Source organism: Opisthorchis viverrini (genome assembly GCF_000715545.1).
Source record: "Opisthorchis viverrini unplaced genomic scaffold opera_v5_239, whole genome shotgun sequence".
NCBI classification, from domain to species: domain Eukaryota; kingdom Metazoa; phylum Platyhelminthes; class Trematoda; order Opisthorchiida; family Opisthorchiidae; genus Opisthorchis; species Opisthorchis viverrini.
Window position 1 is genome coordinate 516,863 of NW_008751897.1, and position 20,011 is coordinate 536,873.

Here is a 20,011-nt window from a genome sequence, read left to right on the forward strand (position 1 = left end):
CCAAATCGTCGGCGAGCGGAACTGTATCCGCTATAACCACTGTACAACAAGTACGCGGTTTTTACAGCTCATGATGATGGTGGTCGGATGAAAATCAATGTGTGGGATCCGAACCAATGTTTAGGAGCCAGTAGTAGACGAGTAAATTGTATAAACTGACTCCTCTTAAGACAGATCAGACATAAGATGGACGAAAATCGGTCTTTTGAGTGAACGCTCTCTAAGTAGGGTGCAGTTCCACTGACTCTAAATGACTGTGAGACAATATTCACGATCAAGGTTTATAGGAAGGATGTTACCGGAGTTTTTTCCAACCGTACTAGCTTTTTCGGATGGTCTAAACTTCTAAAGTGATCAAGTGAAGTGAATTGACAGTGCTCTCCCTAGTCCTTTCACGTTGCTTCATGCCTAAACGTATCTCCAGACTAAGTTTCCATTAATGGCATGGTCGCCTGATGATCGCTCACCGGGAAGTCTCTTCATAGACCTTTCGTACTTGCTTTGTCAGCATGTGGTTTTCCCACTCCATGGTTAGGGAAATGGTTTAAAATCTTCACTGTGGCCTCCTACTAAGACTGTGTGATTCGCAATATAGCATATAAAAACCACACCAAAAAAAGACTAAGGAAATCAGGAAATCAGAAATTTAACTGATGGAAAGCTCTGCCTAGATAGTCAGAATTTTATGCAAGATTTACCCTATTTAATGGGGGACTTTTTCTCCATCCTATTTTCACAGCACCCCGCATTCATCGTCATTATCAGTTGTAAGAACCGCGTACTTGTCGTACAGTGGTTGTAGCTAACCAGTTTTGTCCACCGATTATGTGGGGAGGTGGCAGCGCACTGGAGACGGGAGGTGATAAATTGGTGCACAAATACAGGTCTGTCAGTGAACTTCTAAGTGGAGGGATTGGGAAGAGAGCTTGGATATACGAGTGTCATTCAGAGCGCGACTGGGCCATGTCTGACAATGTCTATGACCCTTGATGCGGCTTATCTCGGGGTCCCCATCCAGGGGGACGGCAATGACCGGCACAACTGTTTTCTGGTAATGGCTTTCGTACTTCTCTGTCAGGTCACTGTTTGACCTCTACTGACTCGTTCCAACAGTTCACGTGGTTTTGAAACTTAACGTTAATGGAATCCGAAGCTGTGCGAGCAATCCAGCGAAGTGGTCATCTTTCTAAATTCAAGGTTCATTTGACCATTGGACTCACTGGACCATCTCTCAAAGATTTCACCAGTAATCCGGACATTCTGGTACGGAACGCCCAACAAAAAGATGGCTGGGTCCCCAACTTTAAATTATAGAAAGTGCTCAGCTTTCGGGTTAATTGAATACGTCTAACTAGTTGCACTGGATGTCACTCTATCTCCAGAGTTTTTTAAACGCAAAGTGGTCCTTTGTAGATAAAGTTCATGGTCATGAAAGCAAACATGATCCCAATTATAAGCAACGGATTTTGATGGAATCCATTTAGTCTCCCAATAGAAGCAAATTCGTTTGAAAATGAATATAGTTTGCTGATTGTGTACATTTTGAGTTCAGTTAGGAAACAAAATTGACGGAAACCTGCCTGATGAGTACTCAGGGCAGCCCCATGGGATGTCGGATAGTTTTCGGCAACTTTATGGTTAAAGGATTCCGTCGAGAATGCCACTTCCTGATACACTTCCCTTATGACTGTAACAAAGCGCTTTGGCTCTGTTTGGCTAAGCTGACACTGTTTACTTAGACAGTGGGACCTTTCAGAAGTTTGGATTTAATGCCATTCAATCTCTGAGACGTGTTCAACTATGGTAATTCACAAGCAATGTGTGAGGTGATCTTCTTGTCTCTCATCTCTGCTTGGCGTTTCATTCAGTTTTCAGCATGTCATGGGTTTTACTGACGATGAAATTTTTCTGAATTTCTTTAGCTAGACTTCCCCTGGCATTACATTTTACCACAAGAACATAGAAATCGCGTTACTTCGGCGTGTACCTAATACAAAATATGTCACAATGGACGCCGCAGTCAGTCATCCTGAAACGGATGCTTATCGCCGCATTCCTAACAAACATATGAGGGTCTGGTTTTGGCCGGCAGCCTCTTACTCAAGTTCGTAGCATTTTTGGATGAATCACACTCACGAAAACGGGACAAAGTCGAAGCCCCGTTATTTCTACTCAGAAACTACATCCGGGCGTCTCGAAATCAAGTTTAATCAGGCCACTGCCGGTATACCATGGGATGTTATCAGTAACACACTGGATGCGGCACACCGTTGTTTTCCCACCTAATGTATTGGCCGAGAGCCATTCCACTATCTCTTGACGTGACGAATCCGTGATCACTGTTGCACAAACGTGTGGGATTAGAACGTAGCGACCTGAATTGTGCCCCTGAACAAGTGTGCGGCACGGTTTGCGCCAGAGTGTCTAGGTTATGATGGATCACGTCGCGGGTCAGAATTCCGAATCCGGTTGCTGACATGTATGTGAATTCATTTATTGATTACTATCGCACACTGCAATTCTTACTCGTGTAGATAAATACCATTATGAATGTAAGTAGTCTTGGCCTTAGAGGCGATATTTTTCAAATTCAGCATTTTGTCTCGATCCTTATGAGGTGCAGCCATATGTCACGCCGCATCGTCCGACAAAGATACACTTAGCTCGAGCAGATAGACCAGACATAATTCACACACTCTTGTTTTACAAGTAGTTAGTTCTTTTACGTTAGGTGTTTTACTATCACAATAGCAGCACTGGTGACTAGAGGAATCTTGGGTACTTTGTCTACCCGATGAACACCAAGAAAGGCGAAACCGGTCGTGGACTGTCGAAGAGATTTCAGAAGCCTTGTTAGTAGTGTATTACGTCGATAAAACGATTCCAGTTTTAAATGAACCGGTCAGCCTGAATATCCGACCCACTGAGTCACGGAAACAAAGTTTCTCGTAAATTAAGACTGTCGTAGTGCGTTGGTCGCCGTTACAGTCAGGTGCTCATGGCAAAATCTCACCTCGCTTGTTTATGTCACCAGCGCGCACAAGCTGCGGGTCCTAGCAGATGCAACTACAGATTAAGCTGACTCAAAAAACAGCAGACAAAATATGTGTATCTATGACTACCAGCATGCATCGTGATCTAGATGGGGGCCAAAATATTTTCTGGCGGACATCGTTTGAGGTTAGGTAACAACCTAGTTGTTTAGCAGTTTAACTCAGCCATGCGGGTCAGTGGCAGATCGATTGTTGGTCATCTGACGCGTTTTACATATTAAAACGCTTGCGGCGTAATGGACCCAAGTGATTGAGGTCGCAATTTCTTCTATCAAAACAGTACTCGACCAAGCACGCGCGCACAATCCACGGGCTGGGCAATATCCAAGATGAAAGTCGTTTTCGCTTAACTAGGAATGCAGAACTGAGCCAAGAGTAGGCACTTATATTAGTTTCACCTCCTCTGAATGAGTGAGGTTCATTAGTTGCTTGCCGGGTGCTGACACTTGATACACGGCTGGCGTACATAGACTTAAGCGAAGTTCCAAATTTTAACACCCACCAACGGACCGCGCTCAACTCTACGCTAAAAGTACGGGGTCGTCTCTTCTGCTCTCTGTGCAAGCCAGTAAGTGGATACAAAAATGATAACCCGTTATCGAACCATAGAAACGATGATCATTTTACGAACGCTTTCGGTTCAAACTAGCTACTTCTGGGCTGCAACCTAGGGAGAACACCAACAGTGAATATGTTCAGACTTCACTCTGTTCATTGCATGGAAGGTGTTCGTCGGTAGCTGGGTTTTCCACACAAATTGGAAGCAATCAAATGCACCAGGTCTGGTCCTTCTGCAGCTTCATACTTGACGATACGAAGAAAGATTCTCCAGACCCAGAATTCCGCCAGATGGCGGGCTGGCTGGCACTGAGTATGAACGTTTTGAAAACCAGAGTGGATTTTAGCCGGGTAAGCTTTGAATCGCGGGATGGGGTCGGAGATATCCTGTTTATCTATGCAAGGCGCTATCTAATCGTAACTGCCGTCAGGATCACCCAATTCAGAATGTACACTCGATTTTCGCGATGCTGCTGAGGTCATTTACAGGATAATCGAAGTCGCCACTCCACAGGTATCATGCTGGAAGCCAACGGACAGTGGTTAGTCAGTGAGAAGGACGCTTTTACTGCACAACCTAGCAATATCAACAAATGTAATCTATCTGGTTGGGGAGCGGGTGGCAGCCATCAATTACGGTTGAAGACTCTTATAGGACAACCCTAAGCAACAAAGCTTTCATAACTCCAATCAGTAGTACTTTAACAATTGCCAGTCTTCCAGGTTCTGCTTTCTTTTTTTCTCCGTGGCAGCCACTCAAAGGACACCAAGAGATTCAGTCGAATTAAATACAACGGTGATCACCACTGCAGCGATGAGTAGGGTGAGTGAGTGTGGGCTCACCTGATATGTGATGCTGTGAGCTCCATTCGTTGTAGGTGCCAATAGCCATTGGAGGTAGGTGTTCCGATGAGAGCTCTTCTGGTTTTGGCTACTTCTGGATTAATAATTTTTGCGTCACTGTCCGTCTAGGCCACACCAGTTTTCTCACTTGATTCCTGTTCAAGGCCAGATATTCGGTACGACAGCTGCTGCTGCTGATATTTTATAAGCGCACACGGTCGCCTCTCGGAGTGCGCTTTTCGCGAGGTACACAGTGCACTCCTCCCACGTCATGTCACGGTGATAACCTGACGTGAAGCTCATGCGCATGTCTTCAGGCAAACTACATTCCCACGACAAACATTTAATGTGCTTGGAATATTCGACGTATCAGCGTACTTCCCATCAAATGCTATGACCGCGAGTTAATGTGACCCATTTTCACTTGTACTCAGGTAGATTAAGATAGGTTTTACGTCAGCAGCTGTGAAATCAGCCTTCAGATTTATTGCCCAAGTTTTCAAGTTTCGTCTGCAGACAGCGGAACTGCTTCTTGATGATCTGCATCAAGTATTATGTGAAACTATTAGGAGCTGCCCTTCCCTTACGAAGGAATTTTGTCTGTTTCGTCTTCTAAAGGTTAGTTATTCATTTTGGTAGTTATCAGTGAAACTACCAGTGGGTCTCGCGTTGCTCTCTGAACACGTATTCGATGAGCGCGCCCCATAGTTTGCTGACAACGATCGTCTGGCATCACCAAACCGTACTGTCCACGAAAAGACTTGCTCATCACATAATGGTGGAGATGTAAGCATGTGAGGGAGACACCACCAAAAGGGCTAACATCTGACGTACGCTGCGAGCAAAGCGGTGGATCCCAAGCAAAATAACACGACTAAACATATCCATAGAGACTCCATCATGTGCCGATTGGAGGGCTCTTCTTTCGAAGCACTTCAGGGTGCTGTCTCCTACGGCATCCCAACGGATTGGAAACGTTAGGAGCAATCCAGAAATACGGAAACACCAGAATTCCGTGTTCCAATGAACCGTACGGCCCGAGAGCAACCACAGCACTCAATAAACGAAAATAACACAAAGGACGAGCCAGTGTTGGTTGCTACGGCAGTGAGAATTTCATCCATTTAAATACTGACTGGTCAAACAGGCAACCGGTTTCAATTTTCCGGTTGGTTGTGTGCATCATCTGTTGCCCGGGGGCAAGTACATTGAGCACTGGTGCCCTAGAGTGCTTGCCTACGGTCCTGGAATACTTGGCGCTAAGGCGTCAGGACTAGCTGTTCGTGAAAACCCGCATCGTCTCATATCACTTGCAATAGCCATCTGGAACGAAGATGAGTTGAACGAGCCCCTAACGAATGTGGCGATAGCCAAAAGTGGCATATTGTCGAACATCTAGTCGGTCGTTCTTTCAAAGAAAGAGTGATGTGACAGATGTGCATTCGCTGAGTTCCGCCTTCAGTCCTTTCACAGTGCTATCTACATGGTTCAACGGTTTGGTTGTCCTGACCCAAATGTGAAAGCTACTTTTCATTGGTTGGGCATGCTTCAGGTGACCTGTTCATTTCACCCAAACACCCGGGGATTAGGTAGAGTCCTTAGAAGGTTACGTCATTTCACCTGTGCAAATTGACGCATTCCATATGAATGAGGTGTACACGTTTCGTGCGTTGGTAAGAACAAAGGTGCTTTGGTCAACAATGTAGTCGGCGTGCGATTGCTATTGCTTTGTGTGAATTAATGCATGTAGAAAAAGGAGGATAAGAAGACCAGACCAAAGGATATTTTTAGTAAAAAAATGCTGATAGGTTGGCAGTCTGTTGACCATCCGGGCAGCCACACTTTGATACTTCAGGTTCGATCCGCCTGTCTACAAACTACAGTAAGGTTTTGGATTTTTAGTTTTTTTTTTCATTTGCAAATTAATCCTATGTGAATCTCCTAGACGTCTACGGTCAGTCTCCTCTCAAATCGGAATCCTGAATAATTTCGCCCACTGTGGTCGAAGATTCGAGTGCCAAAAAACTCGGTGTATTAATGCTCTTTTTCCACCCTTAGCCCACTAAGCCAAAGTCTCAAAAAATGCTCAGACTTTTCGAATTCATTTGTATGCGATACAGTAAGGTTTGGATTTTCAGTTTTTTTTCATTTGCAAATTAATCCTATGTGAATCTCCTAGACGTCTACGGTCAGTCTCCTCTCAAATCGGAATCCTGAATAATTTCGCCCACTGTGGTCGAAGATTCGAGTGCCAAAAAACTCGGTGTATTAATGCTCTTTTTCCACCCTTAGCCCACTAAGCCAAAGTCTCAAAAAATGCTCAGACTTTTCGAATTCATTTGTATGCGATACACTGTAGCTTTACCCAAACCGATTAACAGTTGCGTTATTCTAACCAAGAAGCAAGTTCACTGGCTTGGTCCTCAGTCATCCTTTTACGACATACTTCACTAGGACTTACGTGGGATCACATCCTTCGAGTGAAAATGGAAACTAGGGGATCTAAATCGAACAAGCTGCCTAACTATGGGTAAGGCTACATAAACAGGTCAGCTTTGACCAGCAATTCAACGACTGTCGACTAAATAACGCGAAAATTGAGGTGGTTACCTAGTTGAGGGCTACTTAACCTGGCCACCAGCGCATTTTCAAGGGTTTGAGGCCGTAAAGTTGCCACCCCCACTTTGTATATGTATCAAGGCCCAACTAACCAGACGTATGTTGTTGTCTGTTCATCATGGCAGATCGACATTCTGCATGGTTAACATGCGAGCTCGAGATAGCTCACTGTTAAAGGCTCCAGCTTACGGACCAAAAGGTCCGCGGTTTGAGTACAACCACATCGCCTCGACTGCATCTGTGTAAGAATGGACAACCTGGCAGTGTCCCAGGCCTCGTTCCTTCTTTTCTTGGCATGGCAACTAGGTACTGAACAATACCGAACGGTATAGTTGAACGACTGATGCTTAAGATGTGGAGTCTTAACCGATTATACACTCACGTCCGTGTAGACAGAGCGACATCTAAGAATATGAATCATTGATTCCCACTTTGTGCTTGCTGTTTTACACATGTTTCTTTTTTCGCCACAATAACATAGCGGGCCAAGGAGGTGGCAGAATAAATTTTTGAATTAAATGTAATGGGACCAGTACCTTGTGAAGGGTGCTAGAAAAGGTAGAAAGTTAATCCAGTCGATAGGCTGGGAATAGGACTGAAATCATCACTACTGTAAATTGATTTAGGCAAAATTGGCTCGTGTCTTCTCGTTACCTCGGTGGTGAAACTCATCTGGCCTAACTGAGAGCTGCTGGAACTCGGGCTATTGAATAGGTATCGGTGTTCAAACTGGGCTGCAAAGCAAATGGGCAGAAGGACGTTTCATACAGTAAACCAAAATAGCTACATTAGGCAAGTCCAGTTTCCTGTCTTACCTTTTTTGATGTTTTGAGGTTCCGCTGAAGTTGCAGTGGGAGAGAGGTTAACATTAGTCCAAATATCCCATTTTGGAATTCCGTCCACAAACTCGTTTACAAGTGTGCCACTTCTTAGTTTTTGTTTCTGGTATGACTAGAGTGCTTTCGGGGCCCGATTTTATTCATTTCTTAATAGTCGTTTCAAAGAAACGAAGTGCACTATTCAATATAGAGTTTACGAGATAATGTACTATAAATGTACATATGCCCAAAACATTGTGGATAGTTCGACTTCTCTACACAAACATTTGACTTACCAAGTTCTTTGATTTTAATAGTGCTGATTCGAATACCAATTTTCGAGAAAATAAAGGACATTCAGGTGCGGTGAAGAATATCGGATCATGTTTTGCCGAACATAAAAGGATCCAAAACGGGCCTTAAATTGTCCACATATTAGATGAGTGTTCATCAAGTTTCATTTCACAAACGAGCGATTTTACGAGGATGTTAAATAAGAAGTAACAATGAGCTGTGTACGTTCAAGGGTCTACAACTGTGAATGTGCAGCTTCGCTAAACAAATAGGTGAGTGCCAGGCCCTCTACGGTGAATTAACTCAGATGTTTGAATTGAATTGTCAAAATCCGAGTAGAAGATAGCCTTAATTGTACCGAGATCATATATGCAGTTAAGCTGATATTTCGGTTAAACCAGTAATGCCTGCAGGTCAGTAAACGGTTTAGTCTTTTTTGGTGCGACACCCTGCTTACAAGATCATTGAAAACTCATCGAAAGCTCATTGCCGATTTCACCCTTCTTCAGACCGAGGAAAGTAGTGTCCTGACATAAAAAATATTTAGGATCTTGGATATCCTTCGAACTGAAAAATAAAACGGTCTTTGAGAAGCGTACGCATTTGAGGAAGACCATGAATTAGAGATTTGCCTGGCCTTCATCTAAATTTCCTGTTGATAACTAGTAAAATTTATAAATGACGTCATTTTCGTCACTTTTATCCACTTGTCTGAAAAACTTACACATTTTAACGTCCTCTTTGTCTTCATCTGTGTTTGGACAAAGGGGGTGCCGATCAATGGCTCGGTCAACAATTCGCTTCAGGGCTTCGCGTGTGAGAACATAACCAGAGCCACCGGAAAAATAGCCACCTGGACAGAGAGTCTGTTGCGAAGAAAAAATGAAGGAGACTGATCGGCAACTAAGGTTTCTCAAAGCCTTAATTAGAACAAGGTGTCTCATAATAAACGCAACAAATAATACCCACGTTCAAATTTTAACATTAATTCAAACATTTATCATATTTTTGTGAATATAAATACATTATGGCAGTTTACTGTTAACAAACTGGCATTACAAAAGATGTCGAAAAAAACCGCATATTTCTTCTATAATAAGTTGGAGGCGGTATAAGATGTGAGACACCAGCACGTTTAACTTCTTCAAGCGTCACTCGTGCACACTCCTCTTCAATTCTTGCTCTCAACTCCACCAAATTCTTCGGTTTACTTTCATGACATACGCGAGCCTTACTCAATCCCGAAAACCAATAATCCAGAGGTGTGAGATCGGGTGACTTTGCGGGTCAAAAGTTTGGAACTCTACGAGCAATGACTCTGTCATCAGAAAATTGCTCTCGGAGGTAGGTTCTCACTTGGTTTGAGTAGAGGGGTGGAGCGCCATCTTGTTGAAAGACGGTCGATAACTTCATGTGCTACCTGAGTTGCGGGATAACGTGCGTCTGCAGCATATGGAGGTAACTGTCGCCGGGAACCGTAGGATCAAAGAAACAGGGACGCAGGAAACACTTTGAGGAGACTCCCATCTACACACAGAGATGGGGGGAATAGAGATTAGGGGTGAGGTACTCGTAAGCAGCTTCAGGGGACCATATCACGCAGTTGTGCCTGTTGATTATGCCATCCACATCGCTCCATAAAATGTTGGGAACGATTTCTTCATTGTCCAGTAGCCAGTTACCGAACGTGACACGTTGCTCCTTGTCTTCTTCCGTGATGTTTTGTAATAAAGTGAAATGATACGGGTAGAGATGAAGATGGTGTCTCCTAATACGAGGCACGCTGGCGCAGGGAATGCCGGTCAACTGTGACACCTGAGTTATTGACGAAGATGCCATGGTGCTCTGGGACTGAAGTTTCTCGACGGCATTCTCTACAGCAGGCACTCATTCAGGGACTTTCTCCCTTTGCCAGGAAAGTCCAATACAGATCCAGTGGACTCAAATTTCACAATCAAGCGTGTAATGGTCGACATGGTGTAAGGATCTCTGATGAGATCATGTTTAGTGTTTTAACCACGAAGTGCAGCGGTGGTGTTTTCACCAAGGGAATAATAGAGTCTCACAATTTCAATGCGCGTAATGACATCCATCGTAAAGAAAAAAATATATCAACATTTGCATAAAACCTCCTATATGCTGCTACTGATAATGAAAAATTTTGTTATCTTTTCTCTATTGACTACGTTGACTTACCCAATCAAATTTTGCGTTTATTATGAGACACTGTGTAGATATGCAAGTGAAATGTTTCGTCTTCTCCCAAAATCTCAGTTTAATTATACCTGAATATGGCATGAGCACCATCCAACTCTCTAACGTTTGCCACTAAAATAACCGGTTCTGGTCGCAAATTCTTGTTTTATCCTAGATAAAATAAGACAGAAGTTTCCTGAATTCATTTTGTGGGCACATTTATTCGCCCTATTTCTGGAACCTGTCAACACCCTGCTCAGGCGAAAAGCCTCTGGAGGCTGGAAAGCGTTGTGTATAGTCAATGTGAGGGAAATGTTGATTTCTCGTATGGGTAGAATATACTGGGTCTTCGAAATCAGTCCAACAAGCATTCTGCTCTGATTGAGAATATACGGGTAAAGTAGCGGGATCACTTGAGGTTTGGCCGATAGTTTTGATTGTTTCCAAAGGTCACATGTGTACCATTGACATGCGTGAAATAAAACGACCATAGGGTAATTTAACCAGAAGATTCGATTTACTAGATTTAGTCGAATCCAACTTTCAGAGCGGTTGAATAAGCGGGCTGAATGCGTAAACATTAACCAGTCTGATTCATCATTTGAGTTTTCTCAAACTAAAGAGACAATTTTACCCTTTGGAACTCTACGGAGGCCCGAATTTCGCACGACATTTTGTTTCTCTCTGGGGCAATAAAAATGTCTACACACTCGATTATGGAAGAAAACTTGCTTTGAGTTCTAACTGGAAGCAGACGGACTGATTTTTTCACCAGAATACGTCACATTACGCTCGGGCAATAAGTCGACCAACCTCGTTAGGTTTCAAGGCGTGGTCTTGCACCAACAGAGTGTCAGGGATTCTTGATTTTCATCTTTCGTAAACGGGCCTCTTTCTTTATCTGCGCCCTATTGCGCACCACGCACGCGAAATGTGGCTACGTGACAGAAGCTGTTTTACAATTCACAATGTGGCCTGGTGACTGCCGTCCTCGCTGCATGAAAGAATGTCGTGCACGTCCTGTAGAGCGAGATTCATCTTACCTTTCGTTACCAATCCACATAGGATTAGAGGCCATCGAAGTAGACGAAAGAAAAACACTAATAATTTGTGGAAAATAATGGTCACATGGTCACAGGCCACAAAATGTGCTAAAGACGACTATCTCAGTTTTTTAAAATAATATTCTCGGAGTAGGCTTATGTTATTCTATAGAGGAAAATGTTGGTAGCTCAGGTATCGTAGATGGTAGTCGTTGGCTTGTTCGCTGAGCTGGGCAATTTGATTGCAAACGTTTCATCACCAATCGAGGTGACATCATCAGTGCGTTTTTGTGGAGCGTAGTAGTGCGTAGCGGTGGGTTAGTGGTTGTGCACAACCAGTCAAGCAAATTGCCCAGCTCAGCGAACAAGCCAACGACCACCAGGCTTATGTTAGCGATTAGCTTCCTGTGCCGGAATCTTGTTCGAAAACCTGATGGTTTTTAATAGACTTCCATGTAGTATTGTGGTTGCACACTTAACTATTTTTTAAGGTGTGATATCCCTAACTTTTTTTTACGTGGATCAGACTCTTTCTTAACACAAAGGTAGTAGGTAAGGCTTCACGAAATCTGATATTTCACATACGTTCACATCAGGACTGAGCTCACTAAGGGGCCTATACTCGGCATCCTACTTTGCCGTGACAACGTTATTACCGACTGAATGCAGGAAGTTGTAGGGAAGGAATTAGTTGCCATTAGATGCATGATTTTTTCCTCATTAAGTTTATGTTCATTTAGCGCTCTTCTAATAACACCCTGAAAACAAGGCAAACACCTAAAATCCATACTGGCAACTTCGAACAGAAAATGTGGCAAAACACTAGCAGGTCTTCATTGCTGTGGTCTCGAAGAGTGTAAAACGTTTTACTGGACAATTCTGTCTGGACTTGGGTACCCTGGCAATACCTCTGCACACGCACAATCATGAATCGCCTAATTAAGAACGACTTAATGTCACCTCCGTTGTCGACTGGTGCCGTTTGTCGCGTTGTCTTACTGGCAAGACGAGTAATCGAAAATGGACTACTTCTGACGCCTCCATTTTTAGCTTTCCAGTATGCGTTTCCCCCCTCCTTAATCCGTTTTCACCGACATCTCTGTAGGCCCATTCTAATGGAGTGACAGAGTAGCTGCCATCCATTGCTGGTAACTAAAATATGTCGACCGCCACGGTTGTAGACACTTCGAAATCATCCTTCAGAGCTTAAGGCTCAGTTCATCTGGCAGTCTCCAAGTTCGTACTTTGCAACAAGCAAAACAACAGACTGCTCTTGCATGTACACTGGACTCACTTCATATTGATGTATACTGTTTCTCTGATGTGAGGATTCAAGACTAAAGTGCGGTTGTTGACCTGGTCTGCTCATGGGTTTCCGCTCGCTTCCGGTTGCGCAAATCTGGTGATCCAGAGGTCGCTGTGACCGGTGCTGCTGGGGTTAGTATTAATTAAAAATCAAGGAGCTGGAAGATTTGTGCTTGATTGATTTACCGTTGGTACAGGCCAGTCTAAGGTTTGTTTATCAGGGTCTGTGAGAATATCCCGTAGGTGTTGTATCTGTTTAGGACTCAAGAGACTATGGTTTTGCCTTCTCTCTGCAATGAGTGCTTTATTACGGCAAGCCAATGGTTCTGATAGTGTTGGGATTTTAGAGGTTATGCTTGCGCATGTAGGTGGACTTGCATTAGTGAGGCACAATTGGGCGGCTGTCAAGTGCGTTATACGGCAAACCAATGGCTCTGATAGTGTTGAGATTTTAGAGGCTATGCGTGCGCATGTAGGTGGACTTGCATTAGTGAGGCACAATTGGGCGGCTGTCATGGACTAGGACAGAGACCCACAGACAACAGTGAAGGCCTGCTGCAGTTATGTGCTGACCACAAAGGTCACTCGGCCACATCGTGCCTCCTCGCAGGCAAGCCACTTCTAACACAGGTAGACCGTATCGCTGTTAGCTATAAGGAGGTGAGTCAGTTGTTGATTACCGGCTGCTGTGGAACACTCGTAGATTCAGATCACGCACTTTTGGTTGCCACTCCTCTTTGGGCTTCTCAGGGACGCCCAAGATGTACACATATCGCTTGGCTTTTGAGAAGCACTAGGACTGCATTGTGAAGAAAACCTACCGAAATCACCCTCCAAAGTCTATTTCAGAAAAATGCCTTCTCATGTTGACTCCTACTGGAACCTGTCGAGACACTGGAAGCTCCACCTGAGAAACGGCACAACCAACTGCATTTAGGCACTTGAAGCTCGGGCATGTATGCCTCATGGTTAAAAGTACAGGCAAACTCGACAAACTGCCAGACGTTGGGCGATAAAAACCTCTGAGCTGGCGGAGAAGACTGATGAGTCACGAAATTTGAAGGGATGAAGGGGGCGAGAAATTCTGGGCATATAAGAAACCTATTCCTACAGTGAACTCAACCAGTCCCAAAACAACAACAGGGGGAGAAATGATCACTGATAACGGTGGCTTACTCACCTTTGAAAGAGCAGAACGCCTGGATCATTATGCCGAACATATTCAACAACAGTTCAGCTGGACATCAACACTTGCTCACTAAGATTTCCGGTCCACAACGGAGCCCTGGACCATAAACTTGGAACTCCCTACTGACTTGGAAATACGCGAATGATTTTTTCTTCCCAAAGTGCCACTGAGCTGTTAGACTTGGTGAGCATCTACCCGCTCTGTTTAAAGATGAAGGTAATATCATCGGTCGGTGCCTGTCTAACTTATTTACCTTCTGGGCGAAAGCGACTTTCTAAACCAACTGGGGTGTCGACAGTAGGGCCAGTGTTCACAAAATTTGCTTCCATTCAGTTTGGAAATTACAGAGGAATAAACTTGACCTGTGATGTAATTACTCTCTTTGCATGGCTTAGTTCAAGTAGTATTATGAAGGCATAACCCGAGAATAGCAAGCCGAATTCCAGTCAGGAAGGTCTGTAGGCCACAACTTCACACTATATCAAGTGTTAGGGCGGCCCAATGATCTTAGCGTTCCTTGGGTTCAGTGCTGTGTTCGATTCTGTTGACTGTTTCATCTCTTGAAAAATGCCTGCGCAACAGAGAATGCATCAAAAGTCCGCGAACATTACAAATAGTAATAATAATCCAACTGCAACACCATAGTAACCATGTCGTTCGGGAGCTAAGATACTACTACGTTACCCAAGCTGAGACAGGAGCAGTCGAGATGACTGACATGGGTTCGAGACACAGACCTTCCGGGCGGTAGGTTCGCGTTCTAATCACTGAATTACTTCGAGCTCTATGTCCGTGGTAATCACTTATTCACATTTTTGTGGACGCGTCAGAATTTACAAGAAACTCTTTGGAAGCTTTCCTGCAATTAGTGATGTTCAATATAGGTGTCCACTCTTCCCACTTTTAATTTCGTCATTTTTGAGGGAAGAGACGAACCACGGAAGGCCTCCAAAACTCTAGTGTTCAGATTTCTCTGAGAGAGAACCTTGTGGACCTGGCACACGCAGAGATATTGTTCTCTTTTTGAATAAGAACAGGAAGCGCACCTAATACTAGAAAGGCTTTCCAATGTCATCCACTCCCTTGGCACGTGCTTCAAACCCACAAAGTGTGGGACATACGGTCTTTGCATTTTCCTTTAAGAATGCAAGAAAGGATACTGGAATTCGCCCTGACGGTAGTGTGGCAGACAAAGTGAACGCACGAATCTCAAAGGTCAGGATGGTGTTTGCGAATTTGCGTAACTTGTGACGTACGTAAGGCATATCACCAGGTCTCAGAGAGGGCGCATATCAGACTACAATACGGGTTGCATTTTTGTCCTGCTTCGACATTTGGTCAGTTGGGGAAGGGAACCTCAGATATCTTCAGTCCATTGTCCACTGATGTCCACAGCAGGAATCCGCTGGAATAGGCGAATTTGGGCTGAGGTGATTAGGAATTTGATTTTTGTTGAATCAGAATTTACTTCAACCAAGACATGCATCCAGTACTGAAAGTTACGTTCGCTGGGTCATGCCAAGTTAGCACCTGTCTAGAACAACGCTGTTTCCTCGGGAAGGTGGAAACAGTAGTTAATGTGGTAGAAAAGAATGAAGGATGTTACGAAAAATTTAGGCGTTGTTGGTGCTTTTGGTCTTTCAGAATGGGGTCCACGTAGCCTACCGTGTGCTTGTGATAGGTTATCCCTAGTTCTTCCTTGATGTCCCATTTTTCTTACTTCCACTGTAAGGCTTTGACTAAGCAAACTAACACGCTTGTACGCCGGTGAAACATCAGGGTTCTTCTTTGGTCTAACTCTCAATGATGATGAGGATGAGGATGACCTGGGACAGTCTGCATGGTAAAATCTCGCTTTGTTACCAGAATGACTGAGGCATATCCATTTTGAGTGACCGCTTTTTTGTTCTATTGTTAATTCCTCAGACACCTTATTGCCGATAGGCTCATTATCAGCATTAGCAATGACACCAAACTTAAGAAATGTTGAAACCTCCGCTATCAACATTTTAAAATCAAATCCAATGAGCAGAAAACTGTACGTTCAACGTATCCAGGTGGCTCCGGCATCTTCCATCCAGTCAGTGGTGAGGCGGTGAGACAGATAGGTCCACAGCATTCTCGAGCAAACCTGCGTGAATTTTTTCTTGAAAAAAAAATAACAAACCTATCGGTTTGTGTACGAGGGCTGAGTGAGAAGTCCATTCTGTGTGATTTGTGCGACCTGCGACCAGTGCGGCCTGTTTGTTTCTACTGGATAACGAAACGAACTCGTTTCGGTAACAAGTTTTACAGGAAAGTAAGGATGGCTAAGGATTAGTCCAAACGTTCGAAGACCAAGGAACAAAAATAGGTGAAAATTATTTTTGAATGTGTTCAGAAGTTACAAGTGACAGACGAGAAGTCGATGTCCAACGTGCACTACCGCAAACACAATTGGAGAGCCGACATTATTGATAAAACGCGTTCCAGAGAAGTTTATCACTATCCCACTAGACAATGGCCGATGATCGTGTTGGAAAACAGGAATACAACTGACGAGAAAGCATCTCAAACGGGAATCTTATGATGGAACTGTATGGTCAGTCTACAAAAAACATAAGTAAAGACTCGAATCCACTGTTTCCAATTTTTCATTGGTCTGCCGGAAAGAGAAGTAAAGGCCCACCAAAAGAGCGTCAAAGTGAAACGAGCAGGAAAGGCCATCGCCGCAACCGCATGTTGCATATTTGCGTGGCGTGCGGCTATTAGCAGGATTCAGTGGCTCTGCCACGTGTGGCACAGAGATGACCACGTGATTGTCTGAAGGTCATCCACGTTGTTTACCCCACCCCGATATGCACAGTGAAAAAGCATCATTTTCGCGTAACTAACGCTTGTCCGGATGACGTCATTCTCGCCGAGTACCGCGGCTCCGGTAGGATAGCTCAAACTATTCACTCCAAATTATGAGCTGACACATGTTACTCGACAGTCGAGAACTTTCCAATTGATTGAAAACTGAGATACTTGTTTGGTTATCCCGGGCTGGTGTGATACTTGTTGGTGTTGTATAAACGTAGTACACTACTCATAAGGTTGATAAAATCTCTCCGATAGTCCACGACCGCTTTCGCCCTTCTTGGAACTCATCTGGTAGACGCAGTCCTAGAGGTTCCATCAACTTTATGTCCTAATTGAACCCAAATTGCACGAAATTAGCGAAACACACTCTTTTGCACACCAATTTGGTTTTTGACGGGAGGCTCACCTGGAACCTAGCTGAATCTCTCGTTTACGCTAAGTTTAAGCAAACTGGTATGTGAATGAGTGTATTTCGCTAATTTTGTGCAGGTTGATTTCAAGGAGAATATAAGGTTGACGGGAACTCGGGGACTGCGCCTAGCTGATGAGCCCCAAGAAGGGCGAAACTGGCCTGACGAGGAGTTTTCAGGAACCATATGAGTAGTGTATTACATCTGGTCTGAATGAAGTTCTGTGCTGTAAGAATGAACCTGGAACCATTCTAAGCCAGTATTCTATGTAATTCAAACAAACGGAAGGAGGTAACCACTCGTTTTACTAGCTTTACTGCTTCGAAGTTAGTTAAACTGCACTGTAATGCGATGTTCGCCCATCGGTAGGTTGTTAAGCGCTGGAAAGAACATTTGTGAGCAGACCAGTCATTCTGGTAAAGCGAGGTATGTCACGGGGTCGTCATTCGAGGCATGGGCTTACCATTCACATCACTCAAGCGCGAACATGTTCACTTATTCAGACGTGGAAAATTCAGATGCGTCCAGAGTGCGCTGATGAGGAGTGCAGTTACCACACTCGCCACGCGTGTCAGGTTTGCGAAGTTCAAACCTCGGCACGGCCGAGGACACGCACTGCTGATGAGCTCAGCGAAACTCGTGTCCAGCGGTTCGCCAAATTTGGTTTGGGCTCACCAGTAAGGCAATCTATCAAATACTGGCTGATTGTTGAAGGAGGAACTTAATTCTCAAACCAAGAAGACCAGAACCCCTTTTGGTGGCCACCATTACCTGTTGCTCCGACGTGGCATCGGTCTATCAATCAGATTTACTATGTAAAATGAAGCAGTGTGATTCGTTCTGATTCCCATATCACAGGCATGACCGACGGGTACAGAAGACCAACCAGTACGTTTTATGTCCTAATAGTAGTGTTATTTGAAGCACCTCTACAATCTAGTGGAAGAGGTCTAAGGATTATATATACTTGATGGTTTGGGTAAAAAAGAAACCTAGCGAACATACACTCATTTGCAAACTAATTTGGTTTCGCGAGAGATTCACCTGGAACACAGCTGAATCTCTCGTTTGTGATGTTTTCAGGAAACTGAATGTGCTGCACCAGGCCGCCTCATGTTTCAGTCGCTACGATATTCGAGATATCGCGATACATGTATATCTTTGTAATTTACTACTCAAGGTTGCTGAAAATCCGTCGACAGTCCACGACCGGTTTCGCCCTCTTTGGGGCTCATCTCAAATATCTCGAATATTGTGGCGACTTAAACATGAGGCTGCTTGGTGCAGCACATCCAGTTTCCTGAGATCACAAACGAGAGATTCATCTGGGTTCCAGGTCAGTCTCTCGAAAAACCAAATTAGTTTGCAAATGAGTGTATATTCGCGAATTTCGTGTAATTTGATTTTAAGTAAAACATAAGGTTGAAGGAAACCCGGGGACTGCGCCTACCTGATGAGTCCCAAAAAGGGTGAAACTGGTCGTGGGCTGTCGACGGATTTTCCGCAACCTTACGAAAAAAGAACCTACTCACGATATACTAACTAGTCCTACTTTATGAGTTACTCTGGTCAGGTAATGCAGTTTCTATGCTAGGAAACTGTTTGCGTCAAACAGGCCTTTTTATCCATGTAAAAATAACCTGGTGTTGTACTTATGATAATAGAATATAGAAGGCGTTGCTAGTAGAACCGGTCACGGAGACAACTGGTGACACCGTGCGTCGGGACACCCAGAGAAAACTAGTTCGACCGAAATTGGTACCAAACGAAGGCCGTGAAAAAATTCCAGCACACAAGTCACCAGAAAAAGGACAGGTTTTCCGTCAGTCGTCTGATTAAAGTCGTTGCTTCCAAAGTCGGACTGTCTTTTCTTATTCCCCCATGTTGAATAAAGAAAATTATAGCATTTGGATCTAAATTAGTGCACGGTTGGTGGACAAAGACTGAACGGAACCAACGATGAATAACGAACGCCACTATGTGGCACAAAATGTAACCAGTTTGTTGCTATCAACCCGGAGTGGTCTGACATCTTACCTCAGAGGCAGCATATCAGTGTCCTCATCTGTTTGTGACAAAGTGCCAGGACGGCGTATACGAATGTTCTAGACAATGGTTTCGCAAAACTCTGATCTGTTAAATGGGATGCGATTTCCGAGTGGACATAACAGACAGGACTGGCATTCTTGTTTTCCATGGGAGAAGAACGTTTGATGCAAGCGGGATTAGAATTGAGCACTGCCTGTTTAAATTATTGTACGGGTCGCCTTTTAAGCGTTAAGACGATGAAGCTTTCACCTGAACCTATCTTCGGTAAGACGCCAAATCTGAGGACGAAGACAAAAATCTGAATGGTGTTTGGACTTTATGAGGAGAAAATCCGGAGATCGAGAAAGAACATGGATGATAAGCGAGTGTGGAACTGTTGACCAAATGGCCACGTGCATCCATTCTACTCATTTGGTAAACATGAATACAGCGGGGGATGTCACGTGTGTCTGACAGCTGTAATAACCACGTACTCGTCGTCCAGTGGTTGTAGCTGCCGCAGTTTCTTTCACCGATGATTTGGGGGGTAGGGGTAGGTAGCTGCGCGTTGCACGCGCGAGCTGGTAAATTGGTGCGTAAATCCAGCACTGTCAGTGGGCTGTCAAGTGGGGGGGGGGTTGGAAAAGGAGCTTTGCATAGCTAGGCAATAGCTTGGATGCACGAGCGCCATTGAGGGCGCGACTGGGCTATATCTGACCATGTCTCTAGCCATTGATGTGGCCCGTCTCGGGGTCCCCATCCAGGAAGACGGCAGCGACCAGCGCAGCTGAGTTTGCTGGTAATGGCTTTC

At 44.3% G+C, this 20,011-nt stretch overlaps 1 protein-coding gene across 1 annotated transcript in view; it reads right to left on the reverse strand.

Moving 5' to 3' along the window:
- Window positions 1–20,011, reverse strand: part of T265_08846 (hypothetical protein) — a gene marked incomplete at both ends in the record, with an annotated part of 85,019 nt that overhangs the window by 20,156 nt on the left and 44,852 nt on the right. Inside the window, one exon of the mRNA XM_009174758.1 lies at window positions 8,910–9,051. Within this exon, the coding sequence (XP_009173022.1) occupies window positions 8,910–9,051 (142 nt within the window). The remainder of the gene's footprint in view (window positions 1–8,909; window positions 9,052–20,011) is intronic.